Here is a 22,780-nt window from a genome sequence, read left to right as displayed (position 1 = left end):
CAACTAAATGTGGTGGGAAGCTTTCTTGACACACTGAAAAATAAAATCATGAATTTGGTCATTCTGACCACCACCACCCCCCCCCCCCACCCCCCCCCCCCCACACACACACACACACTTTCTGTAATATTGTCTCATAGGCAATTTTTAACATGGTGCAAAAAAAAATGCTGACAGGTTGATGGTGGTGTCAAAACAAGTGTTGAACATATGTTGTCAAAACATAGATTATTAAACTGAGTATTATCATTTAGCATCCTGCATGATTGTCTGTTTGGACCCTTCATCAACACTGTCGATTTCTGTGCTGTGGTGTCATTGAACAGTCAGTCACTAATTCATTCAGTGCCATATAAGGACTGGAAATGTTATTCAGGACCCACATTAACATCTAGAACCCCACCTACATTTTGGGCTATTTCTGGTTCCACTTCGACTGGTATATCAAAGGCTGTGGTATGTGCTATCCTGCTTATGGGATGGTGCATATAAAAGATCCCTTGCTGCTAATAAAAAAAGAGTAGCCCATGAAGTGTCGACAGCGGGTTTCCTCTCAATATCTATGTGGTCCTTAACCATATGGTTAACGCCATATAACCGTAAATACAATGTTTTGAGTATGTCGTTAAATAAACCATTTTCTTTCCTTTTTTACCCACCTACATTTTGTATGCAACTGCTAGAGATCTGTGAATAATAATGTTGGGGAGCTACTTCCACAAGCAATTAGGAACCTTGCCAGTTTTGACATTTATTTGAAAGAAATTGTTTGCACAAAGGATATCTTTGTAGTATTGAAATTGCATTTCAGTTAAGCCATAACTATAACATGTACATGTAGAATAGTTAGTATTTTATTGTTATCAAGAAATACTTACCTGTATTTTTTGTCTTCTTTCAAAGTTTTCTTTTTGTGCGTTAAATTTATTGTACTGTTTAAGTGGTCACCTGATACATAAAACCTTTCACACCGACAAATCTCTTTGAATGCATTTGCAGTAATTTATTACCTCTTTACCTTTATGGCTGACAGTCATGCAGAATAACAGTGACGCCATTTTACTCAGCTAGGATATAGTTTCAAAAGCTGTCATATTTGTTATCAGTTTCTAACAAAGCTGTGGAATAGGTGGTTTGTCAAGTTTTAAATGTTTGCACTTCTGTACCTAAAGATCAAGAAACGTAGCATGCTATTGGGTGTATTCCACCGAATTGAATCCCACAGGGTGTGCACTTTACAGTCGCCAGACCGCCCATGGCGAGTCAAAATAGCATCGGGCAAGTCAAAACCTTATCATGTGTCACCAGACATGCGACTGGAAATTTCTAATAACTAATGTTTGTAAAAGATCGGAAAGTTATTTTTTATTTATTGTCTTCAACTGGTTTCCTGTTAATATCTGTGCAACCAAACCCATATAGGACATAATAGCGGCCACTTCCCCAGTCTATCAAACAGTCTAAAACCATTCGGAATGCCTCGGCCGATTTTGATTATGTATTCGGAAAACCTCGGCCGATTTTGATTATGTATTCGGAAAACCTCGGCCACGTAAATGTATTCGTAGGTTCTTCTTCTTCTGCGTCAAACACTGTTGGTTACAACTCTTAATTTAGATCAGGATTTATATGTTCCTGATGAACTCTCTGGTGTTGATCAGTTCACATTTGGTTCCCCATAGCTTGTCTCTAGGTTCAATCGGAACACCTCGGCCATGTCCGTCTTTACTTTCCATTTAGTTACAATCGGAACAACTCGTCACATTCCGCTACGCTATGATTTTGTTTATGAGCCTGAGGTTTTCCGAAGTTACATTGTGTTGGAACGTTTTCATTTTTGTTACCGAATATACCGAGTCTACTATACCAATCCTTGTCATACGGCCATAACAGCACCTTATTTATTCCAAGACCGAGCCTTGGTAAAATGTTCCAGATTTTTTATTGCGTGACAACATAATAATTATAATTTAATTACAACAGTTTGTAATCTAACTAAAACAAGTTCTGTTTCCTTCTTTTCTGTTGTTATTATTGTTTATATGATAAGATAACATGTTTTTAAAATGCAATTTAAGTAAGTTCTTTTTTTAACGACATTCGATCGCGGGCCATTCAAAAGTTATACGGGCAAGTCAAAAGTTATACGGGCGAGTTACAGTGTTGCTGTGAGTGGCCCGATGGGCCAGTCAAAAAAAAATCTCAAGTGCATACCCTGATCCCATAGACGACAATAGTACCATATGTGGCTAAAACTCCTGCCTGCAGCGTCTCAATCGACATATATACCACAGATATAAATACTACCACCCCTCTTCCTCAAAGTAAATAAGAAAACATTGGGGATTTAGCTGCTCATTTCAGAGATAACGGATAGTGTCTATGACTATCCTAGTTCCGCACAAAATTTGAGTACTTTGTTTTTTTACTGGTACCCCATACATGTTTCAAGCACAAGGCTACTTGACACAGTGGTACTAGATAAAATCAATTATATGCATTTTTTTGCCCGGATGAAACTTTTTTTTTTTTTTTTACAACAAACACACTCATATTTATCACCAATGACAGAAGTTGTGGTATTTACTGCTTTATCAAAAGTTGGGTGCACCTCAAACTTTGACCCAGACAAAAGTTATTTGTTTAAATATGGCTTGCTACAACACATTCTTCTGCTTTAGTTTGCATTTGCGTTCCAAATAGGTTATTTAACAATAAATTCTAACATCGTCATATGCAATAATATTTTGATTCCCTATATTGGTGTTTAATTTAGCAGCCCTCAAATAAAAGTCGCAAATGATTGGTCAGTTTCCCTATCAGTTACCACTGCTTGTTTTTATGTAACTGACACTTCTTTCAAAACAAAGTTTCAGTTCTCATTGCATGGTTTGCACCATTTTCTCAAGCGATGACATTTCCTGTATGGAATAGCTTTATATTCAAATGAATTTAAGTTATAATAAATGTTTCTAATTATGTTTACCATAATGCTATATGGTGGTAAAAACTAATTGATGCCATTTGACTTTTTTGTGGGATTTCATCTTGTGACAATAGAAGGGAACCTACTGAACAGATACTACACATGATATTAACTTTATTTCTTACTCTACCACTCTACCAGTTCATACTCGTATACAAAGCACTTCATACCAGCTCGTACCCATAACAAATTATGGATTAAAACTAAATAAAATGGTTACATGTGCACTTTGGTACATGGCAATAAAGTATAAATATAAGCATGCAACCACACAAACAATCAAATGAATTACGCTGTTGCTGTCACTATTATTAATTATAACTTGAACTATCTAAATAAAAATCTATATTTTCGGTCTAATTAAAACTTTAAAAATTGAGTCGTAACCCAGTTTGTCACCACTCGGCAGTATCAAGTAACCTGCTGCTTATTTTGAGGGCTGATTCAGTGAGATATATCTGAGGTTTAAATGATTGAATGTTTTGTGAGAAATTTACTTCATCTGCCGATTTAATCAAAAAAAATATATTTCAAAACTCAAACTAGTAAATACTGTAGTGATATTAAATACATGTAAACTGCACTGATATTTAATCTAGACATCATGACATATGGGTGAACAAAGGGTATTTTTAAATGTTTATTAACTGTAAATTCAAAGCATTTGAGACAGTGGTGAATTTGAACAGGGAATCCTAGCTATATTGGACATGAATTGTGCCTGTCATCCGATATTTGCTTTTGTGAGTTGATATTACAAAACTGACAAACCAGAACATGACTAAGCTGCCTATGTTTTTCCCACTCTTGACAGCTTTTGGCATAAAGCCAAATGGAGGTGTCATGTTCCCATTAAACAGGTTACCTGAGGAGTACATTGAAGGCAGAAATAGCCACTCATGTACCTGAGGTTATGTGAGAGATTACACAAAACCTGATGCTATTTTAGTATGTTGATTTCTGCATAATCTTCTCTGGAGTTTTTTTGTAGTAGACTAGTACTATCTGATGGTGTCTTGCTAAAAGTATGTGTGAGTTTTATTATCATATTGGCAAAATTGTCACATAGAAATAGCCTGTCTTTTTATATCCATATATATGTTAATTCACTATGGTTCATGATGCTTGTTCTTGTAAAGTGTAATGCATAAAATGTATTACAGTGTATTTTTAGTAATTCTTTTTTTAATATATGAATGCAGTGTATATATGTTTACATTTGTACATGTATAATATTGGCATTTGATACTGAGTAAAGCAATCTTATATGCATAGATATTAAGAAAGTTATTACATCATATAATCTGGTGATTAGATATAGTGGGCTAATTGATTTTACAAACTTTGAATTTTTGAATAAATGATCATTATTGAATTAATGTTTGTTTTCTGTGCCATCATGTCATATTTTTATTCAATGCATATTTAAAATGTGTCATGTAGGTAAACATTTAAAATGTAGTGTTATGTAGGTAAACATTTAAAATGTAGTGTTATGTAGGTAAAAATCTTGCTCCTTACCCAGAAGAGATAAGATGATGTTTTTACAATCTTAAAGGGAGACTAACTCCAACAAGAGCCATATGTGTTGGAAAGATGCATACCTGGACCACCAACACATACTGACACTTTAAGAAATGAAAAATGTGTAATTTTAGTGTTTAAAAAAACTAACTGGGGGCAGCCATTTTGTTTAGTTTTTATGGCGTTCAGTACTATAACTTGGGGCGAAGTGACGTCAGTTCTGACCAACTCCTGTATGCACAGTGTAAACAAAAGCAGTAATTTATGACAAGGTGCTTCGCTTTAATCAACCAGACTTGTAAAACAACATAAATGACTTGATAGTATAATAAACTATTTAACTAAATATATTTCAATTTGCATCAACAGAACGAAATGGAGTTATATAGTATTTTTCTCTCTTAAAAAATTCAAAGAAAAAATGCATATTATAATTAGGCCTATAATTTTCTGTACTTTGGGACTACGTAATTGATCAGTTTTGTTATTTTAGATGGGAAAGTAATAAAGCAGGATGGCTGATAATGTCCATTAACATTGTAGGGGTGGCAGGTTATCCTACAATACCCTGTGATCTTAAAACAACTGGCAAGTGTTTCTGTATGTGTGTCTAGACAGTGCTAATCACTTACCTTGACTGGATACCATGCAACATACACCTGCCAATCAGGAATCACATGTGCAGGCCATGGAAAGAAAGGACCAATTAACTAAGAAAACACTCCAATTAACATGTCAGAACGTGGGTTAATGTATGAACGAAACATAATAGTTATTTCGACACTGACAGTGGTGGTTTATTTTGTATTGAAAAATAATATATACTTATTGCTGGCTTACTGGGATGGATATTACAGAACATTGCGATGCATCTGCAAAAATCAGATACGTTTTGTTTCTTCAGTTTTAAGACAAATTCCTGACGTAACATGTTAAGTATTACGTAACCACCAGCTCGCCAGAGGGCGTATTCACTGGAATGGTACAAAATGTTGAAAATTATGGATGGCCCCTTAGCAGGAATAATCATGTTTTTTTATTAACTCTAAATTACGCGTTTTTCATTTTCAAGTGTCAGTATATGTTGTTTATCCGGGTATTCATATTTCCAACACATAAGGCTCTTGTTTGAGTTGATTGTCCTTTTAACATTCTAATTTGATAATCTGATCTGTATTAAGCAGCTACCTGTGTAAAAGGTCATCATGCTTTTCTAAACAACATTTTGTCGACCTGTATTAAACACCTGCATGCTTCAAAAGGTTAGCTTTTAGTTCTGCTTTCTAAGTTATATATTTATTACAAGTTGCACTGTACACAATAATGTGATGTGATGTAAAGATGAGGGGGAAACCAGGTTGTTGTTTTTTTGTTCAGTATGTTTTCGGCCTAAATGACAAGTGGATTTAGCTGTATGATAAAATTTATATCATATTTCATTTTGTTATCAGCTGCATACCGCACGTGCATGCGTGTATGCATGTGTGTATGTGTTTAATATATTCACTGCTCATCCATTAAATTATTATTAAAGTTATTAAATGTATAGTTCCTTTTGTTATATGGGATATCTTTATGAACAAGCTATTCCATCATATGGTTTAGTTTTATAGCTAATATGTGTTGTTTCTTATGAATATATTATAGTTTATACTTATATAAATATATCATAACAGTTAATATTAAATTTAAGTTTGTATGAAGATATGGTGAGGGGGGACATAAATAGGAAAATATACATTAAAAAGCTTACCCTAGTATATATATATAATTGGTTGTACATATCCTAATTTATAAATAGTCTTATTACTTTAGATGAATGGTAGTTTCTTTTTAACACAAAGAATCTCTTAACTTAAATATGACCGAGTATCTGATGGCTACTTTTTCTTTTCTCTATTTGGTGTGTATGTGTTGGGTGGGTCTAGCTCAGTCAGTAGAGTTAAGGATTGAATCCTAGTCTCTAATAGTTTCACCCCTATCACAACTACATGTAGAACCCCACAACTGGTATATCAAGTCTGGTGTTCAGTCTGTGGAAAAAATGCAATTAAAAGATCACATTCTGCTAATAAAAAAATATAGTTATATACTAATGAAAAAATACGGTTTGTTTGCTTTATGTATGACAATGACAAATGGTTCACATCTAATAGAAAATTACTAATAAAGCAATGTGTTCCAGTGGTGTCATTAAACAAAACACACTTTTATTTTCTAATTTCCCTATTTGGACCCTCCCTCACCCCAACATTATCTCTGTGACTCTCTCTCTCTCTCTCTCTCTCTCTCTCGCTCTCTCGCTCTCGCTCTTACTTTCTCTTTCTCTTTCTAAACCAAGTGTTTAAGCTTTTCTTTCTTTCTTTCTTTATATGTAAATGTATATGTATATGTATATGTATATGTATATGTATATGTATATGTATATATATGTATATGGAGTAATATTTGATCTAAATGAAGTAGGGTGTGATGTTAATATTCTGTTTAATATGAACGTTAATAACAAGGGCAAGGGCTAAAGCTAGTGCCTGAAGTATTTTTCTGTTGGCATTATGTACTGACATTTGACTGTAGTTTGTTCTGCCTGGAGCTACTGTCATGTGTAGATTCAAGTAAGCAGCAACCTGTTTGTGAGCTAATTCTTTTGAAGGTGAAGGCCTTTAGAGAGATATGTACAGACCTCTATTGTGAGACTGCTATATTTATCGTCACGGATACTGCATACAGCTTGCTTACCACAAGCACAAACATTACTTTACATCTAGGTAATGAATTGCATGCACACATTCCACATAGTAGGCAAATATTTTTTATTGCATTTGTTTGTATATTCCTTCATATTTGTATATATATTTATATAGCCCTTCTTTCAATTTGCATTCAAATAAATGCAGTAATAATTTGTTAAACCAGAAAATCTACACTGTAAATGTGTTGATATCTATTATCGGTAATGACATTTGGAAACTATTAAATAATGTAGTTCACTGAAGCATTGAAAAAAAGTTGTGTATGTTGATTTATGAGTTTGTTTAAGAAATCAAACCATCAAAACCATTTATAGCTTCCTAGTGTGTCTGTAGAAGTGTAATCGATTAGGGAATTGATGGAGCAGGTAACATTTTGTTCAATATAGCTTTGCAATTCATTATGCATGTTTCTGAAAACTAAATGCTCTATATATGGGCCCAATAAATTTTTACCATATACATTACGTTTTGGTTTGTATCGCTCTTGTAATGTAGACAAAAGAAAGAAAGAAAGAAATGTTTTCTTTAACGACGCACTCAACACATTTTATTTTAGGGTTATATGGCGTCAGACATATGGTTAAGGACCACACTTCATGGACTACTCTTTTCGATTAGCAGCAAGGGGTCTTTTACATGCACCACCCCACAGACAGGGTAGTACATATCATGGCCTTTGATATGCCAGTCATGGTGCACTGTCTGGAACGAGAAATAGCCCAATGGGCCCACTGACAGGGAGCACTCTACCACTAGGCTACGTCCCGTAATGTAGACAAGTGTTGCAATGACCATTATTTATGTAGGTCACCAAATACATTAGTTATAACGCTCTCTCTCTCTCTCTCTCTCTCTCTCTCTCTCTCTCTCTCTCTCTCTCTCTCTCTCTCTCTCGCTCTCTCTCTCTCTCTCTCTCTCTCTCTCTCTCTCTCTCTCTCTCTCTCTCTCTCTCTCTCTCTCTCTCTCTCTCTCTCTCTCTCTCTCTCCAATGCAATAATTTGATAAAAAGAAAATACAGGCTAACAAATAATGTTTGGATTTATTGCAAATATACTTTATTGCATAAAGCACAAAATGATTGGGCACAAGTTTGCCAACTTACTAGGCCCTCTCCTATAATAATGTTATAGAATAGCATCCTTTTGACACTTATATTTTTTAAATTTCAGGAAGGAGAGGAAAACACTCGTGAATCTGCACTACAGGACCCTGATGTGCGAAATGCTGTGAAGGCGTGGGTAGACTATCAGGACGGACAAAAGATACTACTAACAACACCCACTGTTCTTGTTGGCTACCGTGTGGAAGTGTATCGTGCTGAGGGTACAACACAGTGGTACACAGCGGTTATCCACTCTTACAATCACAGCACTAAAGTAAGTTTACTTGTAATATACTCTACCTTAAACATAGTACACAGTCTGTGTTTTTGTTCAGTTATGCTTTGCTTTTTAAAAAAACACACATTATTTTTAATCATTCCATGTTGATATTGTTTTGTTTTGTTTTGTTTTGTTTTGAGCATGATGTCAGTTTCCTGCTGAAAATGCCAAACTGAAAGGCCATTGCACAGCCTCTGTTTTCTTTATCAAGCAGCACACACAGGAAGTCTTTGTGCTCTAGATGGATCAAACATGAACAATATGTTGGCTTCTCACTCTCAGGCAGCCACACAAAACTACTTGACTTTTATTTCAGTAAGACGCCTATAAAGAATGGTAGCTGGTGTTGGGTTTTTTGGTTTTACTTTTCTTTCTTTCTTTTTTCTTTTTTATATCAAATAAGAATTAGAAATTCACTTTCAAATTATGGTCTCATGGAAATTGGTAATCTGTTTTGAATCCATTGGAACTAAGTCGGAGTGGATGACATATTCAGCAAATTCGGTGTGGTTATTTAGCAATATGTCACCATGAATAACAGCATGCAAACAAGTATTTTTTATCAACAAACATGTAAAGTTCTTAAAGAATTTTTTAAAAATACATTGATAACCAGTTCTTAAAATTTGTGAGACAATCATCAGTGCTGCTGCAAACATGTGTAGCAAAATTGATGTACAATGGTATTTTAGCATTAACAGGCATTTACTTTTTATTATCTGTACTAAATTACTATCACAAGATGATCTGAATTTCAAGGACTGGATAACTGAATATAACCAAAATCAAAAATAAATGCAGTAATAAAATGACTTTTAGTCACATTTGTTTTATAGTTATTTACGGCAGAAACAAAATTAAAGGGCACTTAATTATGGCACTGTATCTGTGATATGAATTTCTGTAGATCAGGGGCTTTACTGATGGCTATTTTTTGCTGCTGGATACAAATAATTGCCATTGGTTGAAGGAATCATTTTTGGTATTTAATTTTGTGTTTATTTCAATATTTGTTGCAAAAGGTACTAGTTTAAAATTGCTAAAGGCAGACTCAGAATTGCCATAGGTGAGCATTTTGCCTGTGATACAAACCTTTTTATTTAAAAATTAAGCAAATTCTTAAATTGCAGTCCTGAAATTACTACCAATACTAGTCAGATTTATTTTATGGCTAAATGTAGACATATTATTTTATAGCTATATATAGTTATATACCAGAGTATAATGGGCATTTATGTATACTGTATGATGAATGATTAAACTTGGATGTTTTATAACTGAAAAATGGTCTGGTCATTCTCTATTTTATTGCTGCTTATAAACCATAAATAACTGTCAAGACAGAAATATGTTCATGCATAAATACTGAAAAGGAAGTGACACTTGTTCTTGGTTGAAGAATTATTAGTTCTCTGTCTGCTGGCTTTCTGGCTGGTTGCCATTGTAGGTGACAGGAAGAAATGAGAATTGAGTTGGAAAGTAATCAATACCAGAAGCCTGCAGGTATGGATTGGCAAAGCCATCAGGCTGATTTGCTGCCAAACTAATTTACTGAAAGTCTCAACAAGTACACTTATACTGATACCACACATGGAATCACAAGCAGTTTGTATGGGATTTTTTCCATCCATTGGTGGCTTTTTGGCCTAATTTACATTTGTAGCAATATTACAAAAGAGATAATTAATTCTATTGTATGAAAGATGATTATCATTAAATATTCAGTCTTGTTTTCTTATGAATTATTGCTTATCCTCTAGAGACTGAAAATAGAACTTAAGGAATGTAAATTGGATAAAGAAAAGCGGTCATAATAACAGCTGATTAAAGCCATGTTTAGGTTAACAGTCATTAAAATTTTTATTTTGTTGGTCTACAAAATGTTGTTTTTGGATATGAAATTAATTGTTTTATTTATAGAAATTTTTGGAATATATTTTACTGAACTGGTTATACCACTTTCTATCAAAATTTAGTTGTTTTTTCTGAATGCAGTTAATAAATCATTTAGCCATGTTAGTATATATTAGTCACATTTGCCAAGTTGCCATTCATTTTTGGTTTCCAGCCTAACCCTAATAAAGTACTAAAGAGTATTTTGTTTCCTCTTAATTCTTTATGCTTGCATCCACTGATAACTGATAACTTTTCTAAGAAGAAACATTAAGTAAACAAAAATGTTATATCTAGAAAGAGCAAACAAGTATACATTTTTAACATTATTATTCAGACATAAACTATTTCATGATTTGTGTTCAGTTTTCTTACTGGTTTGACAGGCAAACATGATCTTGTTATTAAAATCAATAAAATACTGCTGCCAGTGTTGGCATATTTTGTCAGCACATTCACAGGTGCAGTTGAATATCCATGTATGTATACTACTCAAAAGAATTTAAGGGTCAGACGATATTTTCGACATTATTTTCTGAATGTCAATTATATTAGCTAGACCATAATGTCACGCATGGTATTGTTCCATTTTGACGAAAGTGGGTCTAAGCAACCCATAAATGAATTAAAATTCACTGTCATTGATACTGTCGACTAGTTGTAATGGCGAAAACATGCTTACATTTGCACGTAAATTAGGGCGAAAGCGAAATGTCTGCTAAGTGCCCATAACTTGCTTTTTCACAAAGCGCTTCTTTTGCACGCTTTGCACGTGTATTCCATGTTCCCAATGCTGAATTTCTGTATAATTGGAGCTTGCGTTCGTGTACGGTGCACACTCCAAATTCGACAATGGTACGACTTCAACTGAGTATCGAAGATCAAGGAAGGGCTATTGCTTGGCTTCAGGATGGCAATACGCAAAGAAATGTTGCTCTGAGACTTGGTGTCAGTCAGAGTGCCGTTGGCCAACTGTGGCAACGGTACCAAGCAATGAATTCTGTTCGAAATCGTCCACGTTCGGGAAGACCCCGAAGCACTACAAATAGAGAGGACCGCTACATCACCAATATGGCTCTACGTCAACGTACAACCACTGCACGCCGATTACGTGACAATCTGCGGACTGCGACTGGAACTCGAGTGTCTGATCAAACCATACGCAATCGTCTGACAGCCAATAATCTACGCTGCCGTCGCCAGGCTGTTCGACCACCACTCCTACCACGTCACAGAACGGCTAGACGTAACTGGTGCACGCTTCATCTGCGGTGGCAACGTGTTCAGTGGGGTCGAGTGATGTTCACTGATGAGTCCAGGTTTAGTCTCCAGTTCAACGACGGTCGGGTTCGTGTCTACAGACGTCCTGGGCAGCGCTTCGCTGACGTTAACGTTAGACAACGTCACCGGTTCGGTGGTGGCAGCGTCATGGTGTGGGGCGGCATCTCTATCTACCACAGGACCCCCCTCTATGTGGTGGATGGCATTCTGAATGGAATCCGCTATCTGAATGAGATTATCCGGCCGTTGGTTCTCCCAGGCCTTCAGCAGATTGGTGGCGGGGCAGTTCTGCAGGATGACAATGCCAGACCCCACCGCGCCAGGGTGGTAACGGACTTTCTCAGACAACAAGGTATCGCCAGGATGGATTGGCCAGCATATTCGCCTGACTTGGCCCCAATAGAGCACGCCTGGGACAAATTAGGCAGGAGAGTTCGGGATAACCATGCCCCTCCGGCCAACCTTCATGATCTGGGTCAACTTATGGCAGAGTGGCAGGCCATTCCCCAAGAGTTCTTCAGACGTCTGATCAGCAGCATGAGGCAACGATGTGTCGAGTGTATTCGCGCCAGGGGTGGATTCACACACTATTAAACGAATGTTCTAATGTGTAAAATCCATGTTTGACAACCTTCAACTTTGACAGCATGTCATGTGACTTTCTTGTATACAATGACGTTTATTTGTGTTTTTTTGTAAATATGGAACAATAAATAAAAAAATTGGTGTAGTTTACATCATCAATCTAATACACTCTGAAACTTATTTGGTTATAAATTTTTGACCCTTAAATTCTTTTGAGTAGTATACATGGAAGAGCCCTTAAAGGTTTATCTTGATACTGCTGATGTCAGAAGGTTGACACTGAACCACATACATTGGGTGGGGAACACACAAAACAAGGGCAGTATTTTATGCAGTGACCTCTCTCCTGTTGCTATCTTTAGTTAACAAGTGCCATCCTGTTTGAGACCAGAACACAGCCACTTCAGTATAGTAGGTCATCTCAAGTTGTTTTCCTTTTGTGCTATCAGAGTGCCATTTGCGAATTGCTCTGTTAACCAGCAACAATAAAACACAGCTATAGTGCTGGTGTTGTCAAGACTTGAACAGGTAGGTTTTTTGTTCATCAAAAGAAATCACCATGTCTTTGATGGGGGATTTTATTTTTTGAAAAAAACAGATTGCATTGTATATATAGTAAGGTTATTACAGACATACACATGTGATTATTTAAACGAGTAATGCATATACAAAATATAGCAAACAAATCATTGCCATTAGTAGTACAATAATTAACTATAATATTTACATTTAAATAAAACACCATTACAAACACTTCTTTATGAGTTCAGATTGAATGACAAGAAGCATTTATACCAATAAAATTTATGAAAAATTAATGGGTTGCACAGATATTTTTCTTGTCATACAATAATGAACCAAAAATATTCAGTACACTCTGCATGGCTTGGGATCCATTACAATATGCATGCAAAAAAGCAAAGAAACATTCAATCAGCAGATAGCCATAGTCACAAACATATGGGGGGTGGGGGGGGGGGGGGGGGGGGGGAATTAGTATATAAGTTATATGAAATGCTTTTTTTTCCTAATTATTAATAGCAAGAACAAATCCAGCATTTTAAAAATATGTACACAAGTAGTACACTGTAAAGTCAAAATTATTATTTGTCAGTCAAAACAAAGGACAATCTTTAATTCAAATTTTTTAAGCAGGGTTTCTGCCAGAAAATAATTTGAGGGTATGTAATAAAAACCAAACTGATCAGAAGTGCCCCTACTGTGGTAGGTGGTTATGGGTTTGAATTGTTTTGAAATTGGAGGTTCCATTTCATGTTGTTTGACACATTTTAAACCTGTAGCTGTTATCTTACTTTTAATTTTTCTGACCATTATTAAAATGTATTAGTCCATTAATTTCCAAGATTTTAGGGTTGTAATTTTACCCTTCATACTTTGAAACCTACTTATTAGCTCTTCTCACATAAAAGACAATTTTATCCTGTTATATCTTGACCTGGTACATTTTTGTGGCAGCTTTTTTTCTTCTTCATGAATTCTTTTGTTGTTGCCCCCTCTCCCCCATTTTTTTTATTTTTTTAATGTTTAAAATTGGTAAAATTAATAGTCAAGAATTTTTTTTTGCATACTAATATTTCACGATTGGCAACACAAATATTTTGTGGGAAATAAATTAGCAATGACACGAGCAGAGAGAAAAAAAAAATTCTCACTATATAATTATAACTAGTACATTAGTAACAAAGATTAATCCAGTATTGAGGAATATTGATCGTGTGTATACACTATGCATGTAGGCTATAAGGACTTTCCAAATATTACTAGCTATATGATGCAAAATGTAAATAAATCTCATTGGTTAATTAATCATCATAGAGGAGTTAGGATCATACAACTATTATGGAGCAGCAGAGAGCCAAAAAGTCCTAGTTTTCAAGATAAGCCAGTAGGGAGTTCAACAAGTTGAGATATTTCAAAATGTTCATTTTATTTATTGCACTGTTTATAGTATGTGAGATTTATTCCACTCAACAGCTATGTGGTCTTGTGGTATAATATCCTTGCGTACTATGAACTTGTGTAATAAACACATGGGGAAAACAACTGGCATATATTTCTGTGAATAATGTAAAAATATAAAGTGCATTAAATTGCATTTTATTGTGATGTTCATGACAATACAGTATCCCAATCGGATTGATATCAAAATCCCATTATGTGACAGTAGCTTGGGGTGGTATCTTTTTAAACCTGTACGTATATCGGCAGATTTTATGTCAGCTTCCTTTGAATCTGGTTTAGACAGAGTCCTGTATATATGGGGGGTTTTAAGTTAAATGTTCAGATTTGACTGATATATGCATGTGGAATTTTGTATGCATCTGGAAACACCAGCGAACTAACGTGTGTGCCCATATGAAAGCTGTTTATTCAAAACTCATACAGTACAAGAAAATGATAATGATTAATTAGAGCCCTTAAAATATGAACTACTGTCAAATGTAATACAGAGTCATAATCACACTTACAGTTATACACCTCCATTAAATAGATATATTTAAGCTAGGCATAACAGTACCACATAATCATTGATCAGGTGAGCTACATATTCTAATTGTATGTCTTTGTTTTACTTTACTAGTACTTACTAATGTGCTGTTCAGTCAAAAAGACATTAATTAGACTACTAGATTTACGATTAAAGCTAGATTGAATGGGTACATGTTAATCATATTTTGCTGATATATTTAACTAAAAGACTATATAAATTAATAACATTGTTTTTGTATGTAAAACTGAAAAAGATTGATTCCTTCTCTGGGTTTTTTTTTGGGGTGTTGTATTTTTTATTGTGGTGCAATGTCTTTCATCTTTTTTAAAATCATGTTGGTGCCTGTGGCACCTGATCTAGTCGGGAGTGTGGGGAGGAGGGCCTCTCCTAGGACAGTTTTACTGGTGTCTGGGAAGCACACTAGGTGTAATATATGCAAGATAATTTTAGATTTGAAGAAAAATACCCTTTTTTACAAGCATGGTGGGATTAATTTCGGATGGCACTTTGTCACACTAGCATGCCGCCCTACCAACCTAGTTATGGAGTTGAAGATCACTGGTGATGATATTTTACAGCAGTTAGCATGGTCTAAAATTACACACATATACATGACACACAAAAATCAATAAGTCAGGTTTACTTTTCTGCTTTTGCAATAAGATGAACAGTATAGTCCTTCTCAATAAATGTGTCTTACTGATCACAATTTATGTTGAAAACAAATATGATTCATATTTCATTATGTTCATTTTGGTAAAACATTCAAATCAGTTATCAATTACATGATCTGCCATTCTTGTCAAGCTAAAATATTCATCAAATATTTCCCTACCATGCAGTGCTTGTGGTTTGAAAATCTTTGATGAGCAATAAACTGCTCTCCTGAAATTATGTAGGAGAGCAGTTACTTTCAGTAAGTGTCAAATTCAAAGTAAAGATTTTGTAAAATACATTAGTGATAGTGTGTGATTAGACAAGCATGCTGAAATTGAGATCATGCAAACTATTAGGACTGCCATACCACATTTTAACTAAATATCAAGATGTTTAATATTTTACAAAACCCAACTGACAACATATCATGGAAATCAACTTTTTAAAAGTAAAAGTCAACTTCTGTTACCCTTGTTAATTATTTCTGACTGTTGTGGTTGACAAAATGGGGATAGATGTAAATTACTGATGCAAATGCATGAGATATAAAAGATGTCACCAAATCACATGCAGTATCCTGAAGGTGAGGAGTTGATTATCAATTCATTCATAGCCAATATAGTTTTCATGTTGGGGGTCTTAGACTTCCATTCATTTATTCCTGAAGGTGAGGAAGTAAGATTAAAGCTTACAATATGTTCATGTGTTTACAAGTACATGTATACATGTCTTAGTTACTACTTGTAAGTTTAGTTATTTTGACAACACAGAACATTTTGCACAGTATGTTAACAAGTACCAAAACTGGAAACTGAAAAACATATGGTTTGCAATAAGTGAAAGGTTAAAGTACAATATCAAGCAAAGAAAAGACCAACCTGACCAAGGCTTTACAGGTGAAAAGAACAGATTTTCTTTAGGTGTTTTCTGACATTTGAGTAAACAGAGGCCAAGGTCAAACGTAGTGTACCAGTCACACAAGCCAGTGGAATAATTAGTTGCAAAGGTTTATTTTGGCATTTGCCACATGCAAGCAAAATAAATTGGTAAAATATGTTTCAAATACATTGTATTAACATTATCATCGCTATTATCCCTTCCTACAATTTAACACAAGTTCACTATAGCAAAATAGAATAAACAGCACAGTCATAACAAAAGGTGGTTATTTCCATCAATTTTTTTTCTTGGTTTTACTAGAGATTATTATAAAGCTCGGTAGCATGTTTGCATGCCATATGTGTTTATAATGCGTGGCTCAGGATTTCAATCTTGACATTTTCTGTTGCTATGGATATAGTAACAGTGTTGTTCATGTGTCTTTGTTCATTGCATTCATTCTGCAGTTGAATTTTGTTTCGTAAACATTTTATGGAAGTTTAGTCTATAAAAGGTAATTTGAAAAAATGTTTTAAAGATCATTTTACAAGTTTTATTGAACCTAACCCACATGAACATGCCAGTTTAAAATAAAATTTCATCTATGAAAAACAAACTTGGCCAGTAACTTAGTTGCTTACTATAAAAAATGACTTCTTTTTATTAACACACACACACACACACACACACACACACACATACCTACCTATCACACACACCTATTACACTAGCAATTTTTCTTGACATGTCTAGACTACATATCTTAAACTCTGTCTATACATCCAAGTTGGTGCAGACTGAACAATTTTTATTTTAACCATCTTATCTGCATGACTTAAATAATATTTCCTATACATGTTATGTTAAATTTGAAAACACCATTTTGAAAGCAAGGTTTAATGAGTTGCTGAATTTGATTTATTGTTTCCTTAATTGGCTCAATGTGGGATGTAATGTTTAGTTTCTTGCACATTGACCTTTTAAAATGATTCCCATCATGATTGCATGAGATGATCAATAAAGGCTGTGTCAGAGTCGGTGGATAGAAGCGAGCGAGTAATACTTGCAGGGAAGTGAAAGGGCAATCCGACTCGCCTGCTTTACAGTGCCATTATGATGACTATTGATCAGTGTGTTCAGAGCTCACGTGGCTGTTGCAAATATTGAACCAGACTCAAGATTGCATTTGTCAAATCTCTCTGCTTTCCTTTCTAAAAGTGTCAATAGCAAAGGTAGTGTGGCTGTTAAACACTGTTGGCTTTTAGCCTGGGAGATTGAAAAACAGGAGACGTGTCCTTGAGCCCGGTTTTTGTGCAGACATATACTTGGATATATTGTGTATGTATATATATTTCTTGCACTTTTGCATTTACCTGAGGTGGTGGTTGTTATTATTATTGTTGTTGTTTTTCATATTTCTTCGGAATGTCAGTCTTTAGTTATTTGATGTCAAGTTGATTTGGAAAACGTTACAATGTAATTGTGCATAATGACAGTTTTTGTATTGGGATTGTAAAAACTAAATTAAGTTCTGTTTAGTTTTTCTTTAATTGATTTTCTAGATGGTGCTTTTCTGTATCTATTGGTAAAGTATATCATTTTAAACACCTTCAAAGTATCAGTTATGATTAAAAATATTGATACTAATAATGATACCTGAAATATTTTTTTCTTTTTCTTTCTTTTTCTTTTTTGGGGGGGGGGGGTTGCAACCAGTAACTTAATTTTAAAAAGTATAATTACAAAGAGTGGCAAGTACGTACATCATCTGTTAATAAAGTTTGTCTACTACAAGGAATGTTGGAGCATGTCAGCTTGATTGATTTGATCTCAGTCTAGTTTCCCTGCTTTCATGTGGTAAGAAACAGGTTCCAGTCCATGGCAGGTAAGTACAGGGGCCTCTGCTACACATAGAGATAGCATATTTTACACTTGATTCATAGTTGATATAACCGTTTATTCACTGTTTTTGGTTGTGTGGGAGTGGTGTGTTGTTTTTATAAGAAAATAAGTGAATACTGGTTTGGATTTATGCTACATTTGTTAAGTTTACACGTATTGTTATTTTTTGTTTTTCCATTTGGTTTATTGCAAACCATTCATTTGCATTTTCTAATACATTAAAATAGTGTGTAGTAAATGTAGAATTCATCACAAGTGTTTTTTGATATGGAAAATGTAAACTGAGTTTATGTCAATCAGTATTTGTCGAGGCCGTACTGTGACAAATACCATTTACCAAATTTAATATGTAAAATATACATATTAAAAAACATGAGTATCAAATTCTATGTATCATATAACTCTTCTAAAATAACATTTTAATTTGATATTCCGTAAATCACAGTTCTAAAAGTGACGTCCATCAATAATATAACTTTATCAATATTAGCACAAATGTAGTTTAACTAAATCTTATCAAAATGTTTACCTCAGGTATACAGGTCTTGTTGGTTGGTAAACATTGACAGCAAAACATTAAGCAAAATATCAAATGGGTATATGACATGTATATTATGAGTAAGTTATAGGAAAATGTACAGTATTAAGTACAGTTGCCAAAAAAAAGAAGGAAAAAGACCCAATTCCTATTAGTATTATTACATCCTTTAATTTAATTACATATATCCCATTGTTTAAGTAACTGTTACTTCTCTAGATACTTCAAGATTTCAGATTTAAGCATTAAAACTGTTGATATGGAAATTGTTTAGCTATGAATATGGGATTTTCTTGAACAAATTACACTTTATGACAGTCAGGCTTAATCAGTAGGATTAAAATGGAAACTTGAACTATTTGAATTTAGTTTTTGGTGGGTTTTCTTTAAAACTGTTATTTAAAAAAAAATTAAAATTATCTTCATTGTTGAATGCTTTACTTTTACCATATTGATCATGTTCTAAATATTTGACACTCAAGTCACAATCATTATACTTTTGATCTGTTCACTACCATATGTTAGACTTTAATTCCTGTTGAGAGATCAATAGCTAGTATTTTGATTGATCTGGTGTTTCATCAAACATTATTTATTCATTCCTAATTTGATTCTAATTATCATTTCCTATTGATTGGCATGAAAAGTCTACAAATAACACAGCTTTTATTTTCATATACAAATTTATTTTGCAGTCGTGATAAAAAAACAGTCATGAAAATTGTCAGTTATGTACAGGTAGCAGACAATGACAGTCTGACCCAACTTAAAGCTATTCTTTGTCATATGATAATTTTTTTGATAGTGAGAATCCAACGGCACTTTATTGCTAGCCAATCCCCATACTAAATGACTCAGTCGTGTCATTTGGTGGCCTTTGTTAGGGACATGTTGTAATAATTCTGCATCAGAGTTTATTATCATCTGTTCACAGTCACATTGTGTTATAGTGAATATTCATTGGCTGTATGTTAATATGTCAGTCATACTCGCAGGTAGCATTTATAAATGGTTCATGTAAAAATAACTATTATTCATGGCTTGAATTTATCTTCATGTGCTACCATTGCTGATTCAAGACAGCTGAGTTTTAAATAACTTATATTTCTATATTATTAATATAATTTAAAATATTAATTAGACAAGAGAGGTCAAAACAAAACAAAATATTTGTACTTTAAGGCTATGTGACCGATGGTACACAACATATATTTCCCCATATACTGTTTAAAAAAATATTTAAAAAATAATAATAGTAGTAGTATAACATCATATTTCATTGTACATTTTAAACAAATATTTGGAAATTGAGTCATAACATTTAGAATTTTGATACCAGAGAAACATGTAATACTGTAGTGTTGGTCATCGAGTTTGACACGGAGAAACACGTTTGATGTTGCGTATGTATCACATTCATACAATGAATTAAAAAGATAATTAAAATAGTGTAATACCACAAATAATACTTAGATCAGTGTTTAAAGGTTGTTTATTTTGCTTTTGACAACTGTTTTATTTCAAAGCAGTGGTATGCTTTTTGTTTAGAATTCTCAATGTGGGTATATCCTTTCTTCTTTTTTGTCATTAAAAATCTTGTTGATGTGATAGAGAACTGTCCCAAACTTTGTTATTAGGTCCCTATCGGTCTGTATATTATTATTCAGTTTTCAGGATATAGACAAGTTTGTCACCCACTAGTTTATAACGTCGATAGATGGCATACCAGAACAGCCACCATTAATTGAAATTCACACAACAATAACATGTGAGGGCATTGCATCTGGTTGCAATACCAGTATTTATGACCTTTTTGGAGGTAACATTTTGTGAAAGCAAAACCAGTATCTCAGACAATTCAACCTCATTTAAAAGATTGTACATTCATATCAAAGTTGATGAAGTCTCTTAATTAATAAAAACAAATAATAAAGCATATACATTCCAATACAAAAGCATTGCAAATAAATTAAATGCATGCAAGTGTGTATAATTTCAATGGTTATAAAATGAGACTACTGAATGCATCCTAAAATACAAAAAAAAACATTTCAGTTATGTGCATTTGTAGGAAAGTTGTGTACCATTTAAAAAAAAAAAAAGGCTGACCTTAGGTCAGACATCAGCATTTAGCTGTTGCTATTATTAGCTCTGGGCTATTCCAGATGTAATCACATGGTGTTGAAGTGGAACGCAGTTTCATATTCTGCAACACATTGCTCCCTTTTTTTTCTTCTTTTTTTTAATAAAAGATATTATGGTATTAAATGTGTGAATAAAAAGGTAAGTAATTGACTGACGTAAAATGTACTATATACTGAATTACAAAAACAAACCCCTTTGAAACTTCCTTATGATGCCCAAGACAAACACAAACAAATTAAAGCAGGGGGGTCTAGGGGTTCTGACTGCCCCAAGAAGTGATACCAGGGTGTTGTCCGGGATGGGTGGGTGGGGATTCATAAAATTGTAAAAAAAAAAAAAGGCAATTTGAGTTTGTCGAAGACAAATAATCCGAGCTTCCTTTGAAAGCTTCCCGTCCAAGACAATTTTGGTACCAATTTTTTTTTTTTAAAGAATTTCCAGGAGCATAGGCTGGGGAGGGGGGGGAAGTAGGAAGAAAATCAAAATTATATTTGCTTTCGTATGTTTAAATTATTCACTATGCTTTTGTATCTGCATATGTATATAAGTGTTTTATTATTTACATTTTTAATGATCAACACACTTTCACCAACTTTGATATGAATATACAATTTTTAAATAAAGTTGAATTATCTGTTATTCTGGTTTTATCTGACATTCTGGTTTTGCTTTTACAAAACGTACCAAAAAGGTCATAAATATTGACATGTTAGGTCATGTTATTATTGTGAGAATTTCATTCCCTTAATGGGGGACCAATCACTTGATTCTAAACGTTGCTGGCCAATAAACCTGTGTATTGAGCTCAAATGTTGTGTATAGCTAAATCATGTACAGTTACACCTCTAGTTTGACTTTCATGGAAATGTGTCCATTTTTGACAGAATTATGGCCCTTGAAACTAGGAGATACACGAATTTGTTGTGTCTGGTAATGGATATGTATTGGTTTAGCAATACTCAGAATGCTTTTTATTGGATTCCATGTATTGAGCTGGAAATGAGTCATCTCATCCATAAATATTTAGTTTATTTTATTCAGTTAAAATTAATAGTGTCTGTAGTAAGCAACATAATGATTATTCTATCTTGCTGATTAATTTTTTTACTGGCTTGCTTTACAAGTCTCATACAACTGTAAACCATTTTTAAAGGCTAAGAAAGTTTTTGTTGCAACATGTATTTCCATCATCTTGTCCATTTAAACATTTGACTAGTGAGCTGTTTCATATCGATGTGCAGGTAACCAGTATTATAATAGCTAAATTGTACTAGTAGTATGCTTAAGCATTTGAGCCGGTAGAAAATTATGACCAGATACAATTATGCTCATGGAACAAAAATATAAATTGTTCGTCTTTCTTAAAGAACTGAAGGGGCGGGACGTAGCTTAGTGGTACAGTGCACCACGACTGGTATATCAGAGGCCGTGGTATGTGCTACCCTGTCTGTGGGATAGTGCATATAAAAGATCCCTTGCTGCTAATTGAAAAAAGTAGCCCATGAAGTGGCGACAGCGGGTTTCCTCTCAATATCTATGTGGACCGTAACCATATGTCTGACACCATATAACCGTAAATAAAATGTGTTGAGTGCATCATTAAATAAAATATTTCTTTCTTTTTTAATTTCTTAAAAAATTTAATATAGAAGTATGAGTATATTGTGTTGTCCTTTGGTCATAAATAACAAAATGCCAAAAGTACCAGACAACCAGATTAATGTGACTAGTTATTCATGACAT

The 22,780-nt window shown here is 34.0% G+C and overlaps 1 protein-coding gene across 3 annotated transcripts in view; it reads left to right on the top strand.

The window, feature by feature from the left end:
• LOC121382781 (lysine-specific demethylase 3B-like) overlaps window positions 1-22,780 on the top strand; it is a 152,578-nt gene that overhangs the window by 56,749 nt on the left and 73,049 nt on the right. For 2 of the 3 annotated variants that reach the window (XM_041512380.1, XM_041512379.1), the window contains exon 4: window positions 8,433-8,639. In XM_041512380.1, coding sequence (XP_041368314.1) covers window positions 8,433-8,639 — 207 coding nt within the window. Of the gene's footprint in view, window positions 1-8,432; window positions 8,640-17,774; window positions 17,791-22,780 lie in introns of those variants that run through there. The other variant, XM_041512381.1, reaches the window with a different exon arrangement.

The sequence above is a fragment of the Gigantopelta aegis genome, chromosome 10 (genome assembly GCF_016097555.1).
Source record: "Gigantopelta aegis isolate Gae_Host chromosome 10, Gae_host_genome, whole genome shotgun sequence".
Classification (NCBI taxonomy): Eukaryota; Metazoa; Mollusca; class Gastropoda; order Neomphalida; family Peltospiridae; genus Gigantopelta; species Gigantopelta aegis.
This window is presented reverse-complemented; position numbering and strand designations above follow the sequence as displayed.